The sequence below is a fragment of the Corvus cornix genome, chromosome 8 (assembly GCF_000738735.6).
Source record: "Corvus cornix cornix isolate S_Up_H32 chromosome 8, ASM73873v5, whole genome shotgun sequence".
Taxonomy (NCBI): Eukaryota; Metazoa; Chordata; class Aves; order Passeriformes; family Corvidae; genus Corvus; species Corvus cornix.
Window position 1 is genome coordinate 22,717,994 of NC_046338.1, and position 16,978 is coordinate 22,734,971.

Consider the following 16,978-nt stretch of genomic DNA (forward strand, 5'->3'; position numbering starts at 1 on the left):
ACAAGATTTCTGCGGCAGTACTGTATTCATTATGGCCATTTTAAAAAGTGTGTCAACTATTTTCTTTGTTTAAAACTGTAAATTAGATGAAGCTTGTTATTAATTAGCATCTGTGTGAACAATAATCACTAGCCAGATGTAGACAATGACAAAAAAATGTGGCTTAGGTAATCACTGGCCAGAAACCTGGATGGGCAAGATGCTTCCTCACGTCCTCCAGGACCAGGAAGTGTTTTGGAGGCTTGGGAAGGGAGATGATTCCCCACCTGAGAATGGCCTGCTGCAGCTGGAAAAGTAGCATGGCATTATAGCTGTAAGTCTGTGAAATGTACTCTGAAAGTTTCAGATCACTCAGTTATACTCAATAGAAAGATAATTCTATTTTGTTGGAACAAATAGGAATTCTTGTTCTTCCTCGAGGCAGAGTGAAAAAAATCCTTGGTGGTGCTGGTGGCATTCCTCTTCCAGAGAGCACAGAAAAGCAGTGTTTTCTATTTAAACCCCACGAGGATCATGATTATCTTTGGAGAGTGAGGTCTTAACAGCAGTCAGTTACTAAAATATTGGCAAACAGGAGTTTCATGTTTTTGGACATGTTCCTCAGGTTCAGGCTTAAGAGGTGCTATTGATTTAAGCAGTGAAATAGAATTCCCCAGAAATCCCTTGGACACACTTGGATTCTCCTGCTTTAACTTGTGATTTTGAAGAATAGATAAACTTTTATTTAGATGTCCGAGAAACAAAAGGATTGGACAATTATTTTTAAAAAAACACCTAGTGATGCTTAACATAGCCCCTGGAACAGAGTTTTGGGGGATGTGTGATGAGGAAATAGTGGCTGACACACACTTCTCAAAGGAGGAGACAGGAGTAATTGCTCAATGGATTTGGATTCACCAAGGTACCCTGTGGTTATCTGGCAGTGCTCAAAGTGCCCTGCTCTGGGTGCATGATGGCTGCTCTGGCTGCAGCACAGGATGCTGCTGCTTGAGTTTGGTTGGTTACATGCCAACATGCTGAGAAAAAAAAATTTCTCGCAGAAGTTCACATTCACCTTCTGTCCTGGGTGTATCACTTCTGCAAAATGAGCTGTTCTTGCCAAAAGAATTTGTAGCAACCTCCTTGCCTTCATGACAGGCCTTTGGAGGGCTGGGGTGAGCACAGATGCCTCTTCCAAGAAAGTCAGAGGACAGGGGTGTGGGAATAGCAGGCCTCAGCTGGGAAAGAGACTGTGCAGAGTGTGGAAGGGACCAGAAGTGAGGCAGATTTGGCCCACAGCGTCAAAGGCATCTTTTCACTGTTGGGAGTGGTTTCTTTGGGTGCTGTCTCCTCAGGTCTCTGCTGTTTGGAGAGTCAGCTGCTCCCAGGCCATTGGGGCAGGGCTGGGCACGGCTCAGAGGCATCAGAAGGAAGGAATTGTGTCTTACCTGGAGGTGTCCTGTTCTGCAGCTGGGCTGCAGAGGAGCTGAACTGCTCCAAGGACACTCTGTCAGGGTGCTGATGCTTTTGAAACAAAAGGACTCTTGGCTTTTGAGGTCATTGATCTTTATTGAAAAGTAACAGAAGGACTTTAGAAGAGAACAGAAAGTCCCTCATGAAAATGGGACTTAAACATTAAGTGAAGAAAATCCTTACAGCTCTGCCACTTTTCTGCCTGCACTTGTCCACAGTGCTGGAAAGACAGCAGTAATTCCAAAACCAGAGCATGTGCTTCTCAGCTTGTATAAATTGGCTTCTGTGGGGCTGTGTTGACTTGGGACCTGGCACAAACACATCCCTTTGGTGGTCCAGGGCAGTGGGTCGGTGTGGCTGCAGCAGATGACGGTGCAGACTGCCGTGTTAAGGCTGGCAGCCCCCACTGTTCATCTCATTCCCAAGTATGGAGAATGTTTCTGGATCACTTGATTCCTAATGGCAAATTTGACTTCTTAAACTGTAAATATAGTTCTGACCTGGGAATAATTTCATTTGTAATTGCATGGTGAAATGATCCCATAATGCAAAAATAATACAGGCTTCATGTGACTCAATATAATCCTTATTTATTGCTCATTTTGATCCTGTACAGAGCAAAATAGTAATATGAATACAGCATCTAAACTATGAACACACTGTATACACATAGAGAGGGAACAGTTGATTTTACATAAAATGGAGAAGGCACATAATGCAAGGTAATGTTCACTGTTTCACAGGTTGGATGTCACCTTTTTCCAAGGAAAAGGGAATGGACCATGAAAGGGGGGTAAATTGCTTCATCCTTCCCCTGCCTCTGAGTATCTTTGGAGGGATTTGGTGCAGAGCAGATCATGTGCTCTAACCTAGCACTCTCTCTTTCTTTGTAGAAGGCTATAAGACATAAAGAGAAAGTTTAAATATGTAAGGTTTGGGAGTATATTGAGCATTTTTTTTTCTTTAATGGATAGGTTGCAAGTGATCATGAATAATACATTATACTTCAAGCTTGTGAGTCAAATAGTGAGAGAGATTAAACAAATGGAATTTTGAAATATTTTAGTCTCTTACGTGGAGATCCCTCCACATTAGTGGAGGTTATCAGTGCTTTTTTGGGAACCAGAAGCCAATTTCAATATCTTTTCCTTATAGCAGCACAAATGCTCTCCACAACTCCTAGATGTTATTGCTCCTCCCTGAATGTCTGTGCTTCTATACATTCTATTAAAACCCTGGGCTGAGAAGCAGAAAATAGCTTGACATCTGCTGTCTCAGTCCTTATCTGTGGGTTAAATTTCTCCAGGGATGTTATTAGACACTCTTTAAAATGTATTCTCTTTTGTTTTAGCTGTTGTTCCCTCGTTGAGATACGGCCCAGAAGGGTCAGTCTTCCTAACTATGCATTTTATGGTGGCTATAGCGTGTTCATGTAGCGACAGCTTTGGGACTTCTTGTGCTTCTCCAGGCTGCCATTGAGCATTTCCAGCTGCAGCATCTACCTCCCTGCTGCCTTTGGATGTTGCTTTGTTAATTCAGATTTTTGGGAAGTGTGTTTGGTACTGACATTTGTTGCCTTCTGGGCCTTTTCTCGTTTGTTTCTTATAAGATTGTAGAGGTTCGAATATTTCACATTTTAAACCCTATTTGAAGTAAAAAGTGCTCCCTCTAAGTTACCCTACACAGATCTGTTTTGATAGGTAATTCTCATTCCTGACTCACCATCCTCCCCCCTCTGCTTCCTTTGGCCTCACTGCTGTGAAAGTCCAGCTTCACCCTTGCTGCGATCCAGCTTTTGTCTCCACCTCCCTCAAGTGCCATTTACTTTCATTTCCTTTTCTTCTCTCATTTTTCTGTGAATTTCCACCACTTTTACTTTTATCACCTCCTTTCCACCGGGGCTGACAGCAATCACAACTTACTGTAATCTTAGTTTAAAGGTTTTTCCCCTGCCTTCTGTCTCCTTGACTTACTTTCTACAAACCACACTCGTATTTCACTGTGAGATTTTTCCCTTTGTTGTGCTTTTATGGGTGTCTTTTTAATTCTCTAGGAGCATATTCCTCCTGAACTCTCTTTGGTCTGTATGAAAAGTCTTGAGGCTTTCATCTTCTCTCTCTCTTCCTTCCTCTGTATGCGCTCCTGGGTATCTTGCTCAGCCCTATAGATTCTCTCTGTGGCAACACTTTCTGGAATATTTTATTACCTCTCTACAGATTGTTTTTCTACTGTCTCCCAGATTTCATCCAGAAAGTGAAACCACGGAGAAGAGCAGATTTAATCTCCAGCCCTTCCTTATTCTTGCTCTGTCTTTCCTTGTGCTTTCCTTCAAGTTAGTTCTCCTTGCAAACTGCCTCCGTCTTCAGCTGCTTTCTCCCTTTTGTCCTTGTTCTTTGAATCAGGTAATAATTAAGCCTGGAAGGGACCTGCTGATGTCATCTTGTTCCACCTCCTGCTCAAAGAAGGGCAGACTTCAAAGTTAGATATTTATTATAACCATTCTACTGCTATTTCTGATATGAGTTAATTTCTCTTTTTCTTTCTCCATCTCTGCTGTGCTCTGAGATCTCTGTCAATTCTATCAGTTGAACTCACTGACTAGAAAACCAAGAGCAAAAAGCAGGAGAGTGGAAGCATCTTCTTTGCATCCACTTTATTAGTCCAGTGCTGCTTCTGCTGCTTGGGCCTAAGTCATGCTTTCCAGATTTGCCCTGGTGTTCAGAGCTTGCTCTCTGCAAGCTTTTCCCAGCCTGCAGCCTTCCAGCTTCTCTTCTCCACTCACTTACTGCTTGCCCTCTTGTTATCACGGGCTCCTATGTCTTTGCCCACTTTCTTGGCATAGTTGGCCTTGTCTTTGTGTCTCTTGCAGCTTTTTTGTGTGAGGCAAAACCCACATGTGTAAGAATGCACACAAATCACTTCTGCTTCGCTTGTGGTCTCTCATCTTCCCATGCTGTTCTCTGCTGTTGCATTTACTTGGTGTCTGCTGCCTCAAACTGGACACTCTTTGAGCCAATTGCTTCTTTTTTCCCCCCAGTGTTTATGTATCTTTCTAGGAATGATCACACCTAACAAACTTTATGGTGTGCTTTATTATGCCTCAGCAGTGTCTCATGGGGCAAAAGCTGGGCTAAATCAAAAGTTTCAATTAAAGGCTACTGCATCTGTAATTACATAAAGCCATGGTTTAAAAAGATCCACCCTGAATTTCTGCTCACTCTTATCATAATTTTAATGACTTATTTTTCCGTTCTTTCCTCAGTTGTCTTTTGGATTCTCTGACTTTAGACTGCAGCTGTACAACAGTGACTGCATTCAAAATAATAAGGTTCAGTAGTAAAGCTGTAAATTTGGCTGGAATAAAATCTGTCGGGCATTTTTGCTGTGACTACATTCTGCCCTTCTAACTCAGCTTGAATCCAACCATCCACTCACATTTTCTGTAGTGCCTTGTTTTGAAAGATATTGGTGAGGACTGCAGAAAGTCCTGGATGTGCTTACTCTCATAGTTACTGCTAGTCATCCAATACAAAAATAAATGTGAGTGGCATTGATTTTCAGTAATCCCTTAAGGGGCTCATTCCAAATGAATTATGAATTGATCGTTAATTAAAAAGATGAGTTAAACTCTTGGATATTGAGTGTGCATACTCTGTTATGCAACTCCTGGAATAATCATCTGGGGGTTGATGTGTCTGTCTGGGGTGTTTCACCACTGTGGGAACATGTAAGCTAAGCGCAGAAAGGAAGAAATGCCTTCATGGAGTTTCCACTCTGTTGCCTCCTTATTGTGGGTTCGGTTTGTGTGGGAGTTAGTTTGTGATTTAATTACTTGACTACATCTGAAAATTGACTGCATGAGTTACAGTTAAATTTTGCCTCTATGTTCCAAAAACCCTTTTGACCTGGGAGCATTTTTGGCACATAGAATCATACAATTGTTAAGGCTGAAAAATACCTTTAAGATCATTGAGTCCAACTGTTAACTTACATTTACAAATGTCTACTTCAGTACAAGATTTCTTCGTATCAAATGTTTGTTTCGTTGCATTATGTGTCAATGTGATTTTTATTACATCTATGTAAATATCTGTTTCATTACAAGATTTCTTCCAAGCTTCTTCATTACATTTCATGCATTTGTTTCTTTTTTGACAAAGCAACCCTTTTGCTGCTGAGGTTTATGAGGTAGTTAAATAAGATTATCCCTCTTTTAAAAGAGGAAAATTGAGGCATAAAAATTTATTTGCCCATGATCTTATGAGAAGTCTGAGCTCCAGGAGAAGCACCAAGTTTGTTCTTATTATTTTCAAGCCACTGTTCTACCTGTAGGCCACTTCTGCCTCTTTCCTGGTGTTTTCCATGAGCTTTAGGAAGCATTTCTAAGCATGCTTTTTGGCAGCCAATGTATGTTTGCAATGTGAGAAGCAGTAATTTTCTAAAAGGGCCCATTGGGTAATATTCTAATAGGAAAAAGGCAGTAGTGTGGATGCACACAATTTGTTTGGCATATTTAGATTCCATGTCTCCAAACAGGTCAGGTTGTGCCCACTGGGTATTTTAAGCCATAGTCTTTTATCCTAGGAGAAATAGGTGCTTTTGTGGAAACTCAAATTCATTTCACCTTCATTTTACTAGAAGGTGGAGGGGCAGCAAGTAAAAAGAAACAACCAGAAGGAAGAAAACCAAATTTGAAGCATTTATTTTGGAGAATTTTCACACAGCTTCCTTTTAATCCCTGATTAACAGATGAAAGAAGATACACTGAGACACAGCTCTAGTACTAAACCCTTTGATAACAGAATTACAATGTCTTTATTGTACAGGCTTAGTTGATTTGTCTGCATCATCCTCTGCAGCAGTGATTGCTAGGCAGCCAAAGGAGAGTGCAAAGGAGAAGCTGTTATCGGTGCGGTGTCCGGGACAGGCACTTGCATTTATCCCAGGAGCCATTACTGTCTGTAATGCCTACTGCTGATTATCAAGGATGGAGTTTCCAGTGCAAATAAAAATTGTCCTTGGATGGGCTGGTCCAAAGCAACGATGAATGTCATTGGTTCACTTAAATGCTAAAAGATTTTTCACATCATTGAACTTAAAAGGAAAGCAGTGAAAGCCCAGAATCACTGTAAATATTTATCAGAAGGAAAATGAATATATCTAACATATGTACAGTGTCCCCTTTCCGCCATGTCTGAGGATGGAGGAGCGGCTTTGCTTTCTTCTAGATCAGTCTTTCCATGGGCGGTGGCTGCACCATGTTCCACATCTCCACCCGGGAGCCCTCCTTCTCCTGCCGGCTGGGGCTGTAGGTGCCCTGCGTCGCGCGCTTGTTGGCGGTGACGGCCAAGACCACCATGGCCAAGGAGAGCACCACCAGCAGGGCCAGCGTCACCGAGCCGATGGAGGTGAATATGCTCGAGATCAGGTCAGCTGGCAGCTGCAGGGATTGAAACAGTTGCAATATAATTGCCGTGGGGAGAAGGCTGAGACACACTTGAGCTACCCGGGAAGGACAACAGAAACCATTCTGTGGACAGGGCTTTGCACAGGTGAGCTACTGCTGAAGCACCCTTTATTGGTAGGGTATTAACCCCTCCAGATTTTGTTCTTTGGGCTCCTCAGCAAACGCTTAGTGTTCAAGGCAGAGCTGGATGAATTTCATGTAAGGACCCATTCCTTTTGACAGCTTCCTTACTTTGAAAATGACCTGTAAGTTCATATGTCTGTGGGCTGCAGTAGTAATTCAGCAATTATTTAATCACTTCGATAACAATTCATTATTCCTAATTTGCTTGTGAGCACGCTATTGCTGGTCTTTGCTTCTGCAAATTAAACATGAGCTAATTTGAATATATATTGAGTCACATTTCTGTTTATCTTGCTGGAGGAGTGAAATTTTTATGAATATTTATATACATACATATATTTATATATATAGAAAATTTTCTTACATTAAATATTGTAAAATGTAGTGTTTCTACAGACATTCCTACCAGTAAGCTTTTCTACCGGCGTGTTTGCATGAAATGAGCGTATAGAGGCTGCACAAGAGTGCATAATCAGTATATTTTCACAAATAAGTTTTAAAATATTCATGCAGCCCTTCTTCCACATACAGACTTCATAGCTTCATCTACAGAAACACAAGCAGTACAGTACAGGATGAACGTAAGGATGCTCTGATGTTTTGGTTTTTTTCAGTTTTCACATGGCAGTGGGAAATGTAATAATGTCAGAAAGCAGAGTTCACATAAACCAATCTGTCAGCTGGAAAGCTTTAGACCAGAGAAATTTTATAGTTGGTAGATGAACGTTTTATACACATCTATGTATGCACTTTCATCTGTAAAAAGTGCTTATGGTGAGGAGAGCAACGAAGTGATGTGGTTAGTGTGGAAAAGTGGTCACTATGGACAGAATGACCCTAGCAGGAATTGAACTTCTGGGCAGATTCTGCCATCCATCATCTTTTGATTTGTATTACAAGTGACAGCTGAACTGCCCGAGATGAATGTGCGCTGGAGGCTGAACTTTCAAATCCCCAAATATTTAGAAAGGGAAAACAGCAGGTCAGAGCCCATTTCCCAGTCAGACACTCCATGTTGCAGGATATTTTGGTGACCTGCTTACTCGTCATTTCTAAGGAAGAGCAACCACAGTCCAGAGCACGAGGATGATTTTGCACTCAGCGATGGATGCCCTGGAAGTGGATGCTGCTTTGTGTGTGTATCCCCTGGACTCATGCCTTTGCAGGAGAACAACGATGCCAGAGGGAAAAAACATTAAAACAATCCTGCCTCTTTTTTTCCTCTCTCCACTTCCACACTGATATAAAAGGTCCTGCTATAATAGTAAAAGCAGGTTTGGCTCAGGGGTTCTCTCCAGGGGATAAATGATCGACTAGGATATTTTCCTCTGTCCTTGATGGCTAAATATATTGTCCCTGTGATTTTAAAAACATTTTTCCCAATAGAAATAATATAATGCAAGTGACAGACCGAATGACTACTGCTCTAAAACACGGTGGCACGAAGCCTGTTGGTCTATTAAATTGTGTTGGATTGGGAAGGTTATTTCCTCTGTGCAGGGTGTTACAGACATATTTGAGATCCTAGTTTTGCTCTGTATTCTGTTGGACTATATGACCCTTGTTTCTCTTTTCTCAGAGAGGCAGCAAATTTTTAATGGAATTTTTGTTCTCAGAAGCTCTCTTTTATTTTTATTGCCAGCTCTGGGAAAATAAGGACTAAGATAGTGCAGGTTAACTCTGATCCTAGGGTTGAACAGGCCATTTGCAAAAGAAATTCACTACCACAGGCAAATGGATGGCATGGCCTCGCCTCTGATACGTGAAATTTCTGAACTCTGTCTCCTGTTTTCCAGTCCATACTCTTTCCATTCTTGTTGCAAGCATATCTGTCTGTATCTATGGAGACATTTTCATTTATGGTAACCTTCAAATGAATTTGATTTCTTAAAGAAGAACTTTTTGCAAAGAATTGGGGTGAAGAAAAAACCTTTAACTTGCTAAAATGGAGTCACACACCTAAATCCCATTCTCAAATTAAAATCATTGTAATAGGGGTTTCTTTCATTTTGCAATAGTTACTTATTAGAGAAACCTTACCTATCCTGAGCCAATGTGTAAAAGAAGTTACCCCACTGATTAACATTTGGAGAGCTGGGGGTTTTACCATGATCAGATACGTCAGCTAATTTTATTTCTATGTCTACATTGCTTCTAATTTCTGAATGTGAACAAAAGGCCTTTACTTCATCTTTTTAGGTGGATTCTATTGATCAAACCCCCCCGATGTTCCAGTGATGGCCCCTGGTTTATCAGCCCACAGCTCCCTGCCGAAGTTTCCAATATGAGGTACCCCCTTAGCAGTTGCACTGAACTGGTAACAAGAGTTGCCAGAAGGCTCTGCAGTCTGGTCCCATCAAAATCAACTGCTTCTTTAGTAATTAATGGCTGAATTATTACATTAATTTGGAAAATCAGCTGGCTGATGTGGAAAAAAAATATCTGAAAAGCTCTGTCCCCTGTCATCTCAGAGTCTGTTCACTGAGTGTTTGGTGATGATGATAGACTGAAATAACTGTAACTAGTGATCCCAAAAATAAAAGGATTGAACAACATTTTTAGTACCATTAGTGCTGCTGAAGCAGTGGAAAAGAGGCTTTCTGTCACTGACCATACTGTGCACTTTGCATAAAGGAAGGGAGTGGTCATTAAAAATGCAGTTTGAAATTAAAGGTCCCAAATCAGGCTTTTCTGGTAAATCTTGCTGGTGCTTCCACTGTGGATGGCTCTGGACTGTGAACCTCTGGGATATTTCAAAGAGTGCCCTGGGGCTGCTCACGTGTGTAGCTGCTCATCTGGTGCTCCATCCATGTCTCAGATCCCCTGGCTGTGGGTCTGGGGCATCCTAAGGGACTAGATGACCACACTCCGATATCACTTTCCAGCTTCGTATCACAGTTCCCTTCCCCACGTTAACTGGTTAAGACCTGGCCATTGAGCTGAGTGCCTGGGAGATTGCAATATACAGTTTGTCACAAGGCTGTTGCATAGCCCCAAGCAAGAGGTGTTCTTTGGCCTAGAGCTTCAAAAGCAGAAGGGGAAAGCTCTGGAAAGAAGGTGCTTTTTTGGCACAAAAAGAAGCCACAGGACAGCTGGAATCTTGTGAAGGGAAACAGGTTCTTTTTTTGCTGAAAACTTTTGTTGTCAGGGAAGCCTATGAGACCCCCCCATACATTGTGATTGTCTTTCAGAAATAGTTCTTGCTAATAAATAACACATGGTGATCACAGCTATTTCTGAATGTAACTTCAGCACTGCTTATGGATAACTAAATATATGCAAGGTAAATGAAGGAGGGTTAACTAACTGGCTGGGCAGTACCTTAGAGATTCTCATTATAGTTTGAGGCTGGACTGAGAGGACTCCTGAGGGCTCTTCCAACCTGAATTATCTTATGAGCTGTTTTAGAAGGTAGTTGGTGACAGAACAGTTTTAAGAATTCCCCAGCCCCTAATATAGAGGGTCTGCCAGTAAAAGCTGCATCCTTGGTGGTAATGGATGCTGATTGCAAGATGATACCAACAAAATGAAGTTTTCTACCATTGGAAGGCCTATCTGCTTCTTACTAAGTTATTTTATGTGGGATATTCTATTTATATAACTTTGGATGTCAGCTGGAGCAAGACAAGTTTATTTTGGCAAAATTTCTAAAAAAGGAAAAAAAATATTATTCAATTTAGTTTTCATATAGAGGATAGCTTCATCTGTAAAGAGAAGAAATGCAGGCAAAAAATCTTTGTCGTTTTCTAAAGTCAAGCCTTTTGGCCTTTCACTGATGGTTTCACATCAAAATTGATTAATTTTTCTAGAGTTATTTTAATTATTAAAATAATTTAGAATATTTAGATTGCATAAGATAAATTATTGAATAGAGTAACATTTCATTGTAGCTCTGGGTTTTGCTTTTCATTTGGTTAAGGAAATAGATTTATTGTTCTGCTTTGGTTCCTTGATCTGTTTTGTAGATGAACATTTTGGATAAGGAGGGCTCAGTTCAGAAGTCAGAGCTCAGAGGCATTTATAAACCCAATGTATGCTTGCTTATCTTTAAACAAGCTGCTCCCACATGGTTATTTGATGAGAGGGAGCATTAGGGATTTGCTGTAATGAACATTTCCACGTGTGCCAAGTGTCAAAGGAAAGCGGAGCAGCGTGAGGGAGCCCAGCCAAATGCACAGGGCCTCCTCCTGCTGGGTGTTTGACATCAGCATGGCTGAGCTGAGCTAAGCCTGCCCTGTGTCCACACTGGGATGAGCGGCGTGGCCGCGGACAGCAGGGCTGAGCCGGACCAGGGAGAGAGAAGATGCAGCCGTGGTGCTGGCAGGGAAACGACAGCAGGGACGAGAGAGGCCGGGAGCGCTCCCTCGGGGCGCTGCTGCGCGGGCTGTGCCCGTGGGGTGTGGCAGGCGTGAGGGGCTCTGGAGGCAGGAGCCTGCCAGCCTCTGTGGCTGGGCACCAAGGATTAATCTGCCTTCATTCCAGCACTCTCTCAGGAATGATTCTGGCTGCGTCTCCAGACAGAGACATCAAGGCAGGCTTTAAACCACAGGGCCTGGCGAACCCCAGAGACCTCCCGTGCCCGCCACATGCGGGGCTTGCTGGGAGTTCTGCAGCTGCTCGTGTGCACTGGAGCTTTTGCCGGCGAAGTCTCCGGATCCCGAGTCCTGACACCACTCACAAGGTTATCACTTCATTCCCAGTAAGAACATCTGATCCGTGCCATCCAGATTTACTGCCCCCAGATCAAAACCATTTGCTGTGGTAACGATTGGCTTGAGTAGTCCTAATCCATGTCAGAATTACTTTGAAAGGTTTGGGGCATATAGGGATAATAGTGAGCAGCCAAAGAAAAGCCATTTAATTGATTAAAAGTCCCATAGATGTGCTGAGTTTATTTCATAGAGGATTTACAGTCATCTTATTGGAATTTTTTTCTGTTGTAGGCTGAATTCAAATAAGAACTTGTGTAGTTCAAGGAGAAATCCAGTCAGTCACACACAAATCTGTTATCATGAGATGCATTGATAACCCCAGCCTGTGAGGCTAAAGTTTATTTTCAATAGCAGTAAAGTGGCCATAAATCTATAGATTGACTTTGTTCTAATAAAAGTACATTAAATGACTGGCACAGGAAGTCCTTTTCTCTGTGATTTTCTTTTTTCACTTTAGCAAACTGTGACCTGTTGCTCTCCCTCACATCACCTGCAAAATGCAGTTGCTCTGTTCATGCTAAACACCAGCCACCATGTCCCAAGAGCTGTTGGGCTGTTGAGTTGAAGAAGAAATAATAATAATAATAATCATCATTTTGGGACTCATTTAAGGAGCACAGATTCATGTCAAGCCAAACACTGCACAGGCCACTGGAAAAGGCAAATTTTTAAAAGATTTTATAAATACCACCTATTTTTTTTTAACTGCTTTATCCTTTAATGGTTTATCCTGGTTTCCTGCTTCATGCTGCTGTCTATGTGGGCACTGATCTTTGAGTGTGTCTATACACAGTTATTTTTCAGGTCCTTGAGCAGTTTACTCCTTGCTGCTTTGCTACCTGTGGCAACAAAGGAAGCAGCACTGAGTGCACCTTAGCTGATTTTCCACTGTTTATCATCAGCGAGACCACCAATTCCTTTTCCTTCTGCACAGCTCAGAACTCTTCAGTTCATCCTGTGGGCTTCAAAAGTGGCAATTGCATTGTATAGTCATCCCTCTTGGCCCCTGAAGTGATTCCAAGAAGGTGCAATATTTGCAGTACTGTAAACTGGATGCCTAACAAGCTTCAGGATTATCTGGTAAGAAAAGTGTTCGAATTCTCTCAGATTGAGAAGCAAAAAAGCAAGAGTTAAAAACAGACCTAGGAAGACTGCTGCAGAGCTTTTCTCTAGTTTTGCTTCCATCATGAGTAAGAACAAAGCCAGTTTGTAGGACCAGATTCAGCTGTGGAGCCTTGAACACCTGAAGATGATCTCAGTGGCTTGAAGGTGTGGCTGCTTCCCCCTGCAGTCAGCCAGCCCAGAGGTGGCCTGTGGTTGCCACAAATTGGCTCTGGTGCCTTCCCTATGCAGGGCAACATCCAGGGTAGCATCACTGCTTTTTTCTCTGCATCTTTTCCCCCTGACCCCATCTTCACTGGGAGGAGGCTATCCTGTTGTCCCTCACCTTCCTCTGTAGCCCTCTGAAAATATTTCTGCCTTACATCTTGAACTTCCAGCATTGCCACTGCTGTTTCTGCCATCAGCCTCTCAGTTATTTTCCTGATAGCTGCAGGGAAATACAATCCCACTGCCTGGAGGGCCTGAATGAGACCCTGGGTCCTGTACCTGCTCCATGGACACTGCTGAAGAAAAAACTTAGGTGACTACTTCTGATGTGTGCAGAATATCCACAGTATTTAGGCAGTTCATCTTGAAGCATAAAGATTTTAAGTAATTATTTTAATTTTTTTTGTTTTCTTGTGTGTGTTATTGTCTGAATATTTTCTTAAAATATCTCTGAAGAAATTATGTTCACTACCACCTCTTTATAGTATATGTTTTTTATAAAATGTAGTTTGAATAGTTTGTCTTAGTTGACACCTGACAGTTTTAATTGATTCCTTCCTTGTCAACTTTTAGTTTTCTGACAGTTCTTGAAATCAAGAAAAAAGCATAGAATTCATGTTAGCTGCTATAATGATAAGTTGATCATCTGGCTTGACCAGTTATAGATCAGAAAAATGCAATCTTTACTAGGAAGGAGGAGTTACATCTGTGGCAGTCCATGAGAAAATGAAGAAGACGGAGATGATTGAAGTCTAGGATTTAGCTAGGCTTGCAAAGACAGCACCTCATTAAGAAATTTTGACAGCCTCCCTCCTGGCACGTGAAGTTGCACTGTTGTGACACTACAGAAGTTAATGAGGGACTTTGTTCTAATTATAGTGGAGCAAGAAATTGGAGATTGGAGATGGAGCTCTCTGAAGCATTGCAACTAAATTGTAAAGCAGACTTCAGTGAAACGAGGGTGTTGCTCACATTAGTCTTGATCTCTCAGTCTGATCAGCTTACCCAGACCTCCTCCTCCCCACACTGGGCTGCAGGACCATTCCCAGATCACTTTAAACAATGCTATGTTTAAATCAAAACAATTTTCCCCCTCCTCAGTGCTGGTACGTGCAGTAATATGTGGCTCAGGGGGCCTTCTATTGGCACAATCAGCCTTTTGGCCAAGAAGGTTTTCCAGCTCAGAAGGCTCACTTTTAGGAATTAAACCTAAAGATCAGACTACCTGCAGTAACTATAATTCCTTTAACTACTTGTAGTATTGATATCTGGTTTATACTAACTGTTTAATGAAAGCAGTCCAGCCATGAAAACAGAGGTGCTTAGTATGGCTGGAATGGACTGTCTTTGGCAGAAGGAACAAGATTCCTGGGTTTGGCCACCCAAGACAGTGCATGAGCTCAGCCATGGACCCAAAAGAGCCAGAAGTACATAAGCAGTCCCCTAAAATCTCCATCAGGTGTTTTGCTGGATCAGTGTCTCCCAGGTTATTGAATGCCTTCTAGGCAGCAGTGTGTTGTTTGCTCAGGGAGGAGTGATTTGGGTGGCAGTTTGCAAGTGCAGCTCTCATTAAGCTGTGGGCTTTGAGAAGGCTCCTTGATAGCGCTTCTGCAGCAACTGCCAGTGCTGATTTTGTAAGTGCTCCAGCTCTTTTTAAGATCATCCGAGTGGTGCAGCACAGATTAAATGTGCAGCTCCAATGTGTTGTTATGAGATGCCTTTTAAAATTCTATCGACAGCCTCTGGTGTAGGAACTTCACCATCTGCTGCAATCTGAAAGGATAAGAGGGAAAAATCTATAGCTGGTGCAAATCCAGGCAAACCATGCTGAGGAGGAGTTTGTCCCATAGCTGCTATATCGCAGACTAGACAAATGTTTTAGTAAAGGTGTCAGTCTCTGGGGTGCAACATCCTTTTCCAGTTTGGGAAATGCTTTGGGGCATCATACAGAATTATTTTTGTGCATGGCTGCCAGCACAGTGTATCAGGTGGTGTTTCTCCACAGGGGATAACTGCTTTGCTTTGAGACAGCAGATTCCGTATGAGTACATCTTGGTGGTGGATAAAAACCTCATCAGGCAAGCATCTTGCAGGAAGCAATGGGAGATATTTAAACTCAAGACTGTCACTGAAAACACTGACTTTCTGGTTTTGCCTTGCATATGGCCAGATTGAGTTTACCGTGTCCCTGTAGCTGCCACAGTAGAAATGGCACCTGAAGAGGGATTTGGAAGAACTCACAGGCCTTTTGAGGAAGTCTGTTGTCATGGGAGAGTGAAGTGGGTGTGAAGGCATCAGTAGGTTATACCCCAAAAGAGGAGAAGAACAGGAAAAGATGCTACAGTGGTGAAGATGAGGGCAGGGCGGTTTCCAAGGACAAGAGGTGAAGAGAGGCTCGGTAGACAGAGAGAAATAGTTGAAATGATGAGAAAGAAGAATGGATTTCGAAACTGCTTTCTTCTTTGGTTGCATAGGTGTTGGTCAGACCAGCGTGTGCAGGATGATGTTGTGACACTCAAGATGAGGCTGATGGTAATGACAGCATTTGGATAAGAGAATGGGGCAGGAAAGGGTAATGTGGGCTATCAACAGCTAAGCCAAGGAAGCAACTAAACCATTCCTACTGCAAACTTCTGCTTTTCTGATTCTTTGCAAGTATATTTATCTGTCATTCTAGATTCCAATCTTTTCTGTATTGGGGAAAAAAAAAGAAAAGAGATATTTTGCTGAGGTATTTGCAGTCTGGAAGTACTGAGTGAATACCTGCTTGTTGCTTCTCCTCACTAATGTGTTTCCTTGCACTTTGTTTTCACCAGGCATGATTTGCATGTACTATGAATTATCAGTCTCAATTAACTTTAATGGAGCAGCACAACCTGACTTGTGCACGATGTGGAGTTGCTCAAAACTCCACTTTTCAGCACACAACAGCTGAGGTTAAAGACCACTTTCTTAATTAGTGATGTTAGTGGTAGGTGTTCTTTTATTTCTGCAATCAGGTCTTTGAGGGTAGCCCCAAGTACCCACCAAAGCCCAGCATCACAAATGGGTGCAGCCACCTTCTGTGGGCTGTGGTCCCTGGCTGCCACCATGGGTAGCAGGGTCAGGTCCTCTTGCCCCCAGGTCCTGGATCTCTTGCACAGGTGCAACCTGTGCTGAAATTGAGAGCCCTGCCTCTCCCCACTTTCTGTAGGAATGCGAACCTGTTCTGTCCAGTGATGCATAATGAGGAGATGGGTCAGCTGTGTATGGCACAGCACAGCCTGTTACGGTTCCTGGCCGATTTTGTAATGCCAGACACTTTCCATCCCTGCTTCTCTGTTAATAAGTGGAGCCAACAATCTCAAAACTGTTCCATGGAATTCTCCTCCGTACTTGGTGCTGAGCTCCTGCAAACTAGCCATGTGTTGCTACCTAGCATTAATAGGATGCTGTCAAGTGGTGATGAAGTAAGGAGCGCTGTGACTGTTTCACACTGTCAGACAAGAAGGTATCGAGTCAGCAGCGAGCCTTTGCTGGGAGCAGCACTTCGATTGCAGCCATCTCCTGCTTCCAACTGTAAATATTAATAGTATAAGATAGACCTTTACTGGCTACATAATACTTGCCTTAGCACGCTACGTGACACTGTCACGGTACTTCGCTAATTATATTCCTCCAGAAAAACTTTCAGTGTGTTTTTATCCTACTGGCTGGGTTTTTTTTCTAGTAGAAAGTTGATTTGAGACAACAGAAATCATTGTGGCTTAGCTTCAGGAGAGACTTTGGAAGAAATGCATGCAGGTAAAGTGTAAATGAAAAAAAAATCTAAAAACTGCTATGTTAATAGTTATTCAGACTTTGTTTAGACCTTTCATTTGTTAGCAGAATTATTTCTTGTCTTTTTTTTAAGTCT

The 16,978-nt window shown here is 42.3% G+C and overlaps 1 protein-coding gene across 1 annotated transcript in view; it reads right to left on the reverse strand.

Annotated features, from left to right (window-relative positions):
• Positions 1-2,022: 2,022 nt before the first annotated feature.
• Positions 2,023-16,978, reverse strand: part of CRB1 (crumbs cell polarity complex component 1) — a 100,809-nt gene continuing 85,853 nt past the window's right edge. Inside the window, exon 12 of the mRNA XM_039555980.1 lies at positions 2,023-6,892. Within this exon, the coding sequence (XP_039411914.1) occupies positions 6,677-6,892 (216 nt within the window). The 3' untranslated portion in view covers positions 2,023-6,676. The remainder of the gene's footprint in view (positions 6,893-16,978) is intronic.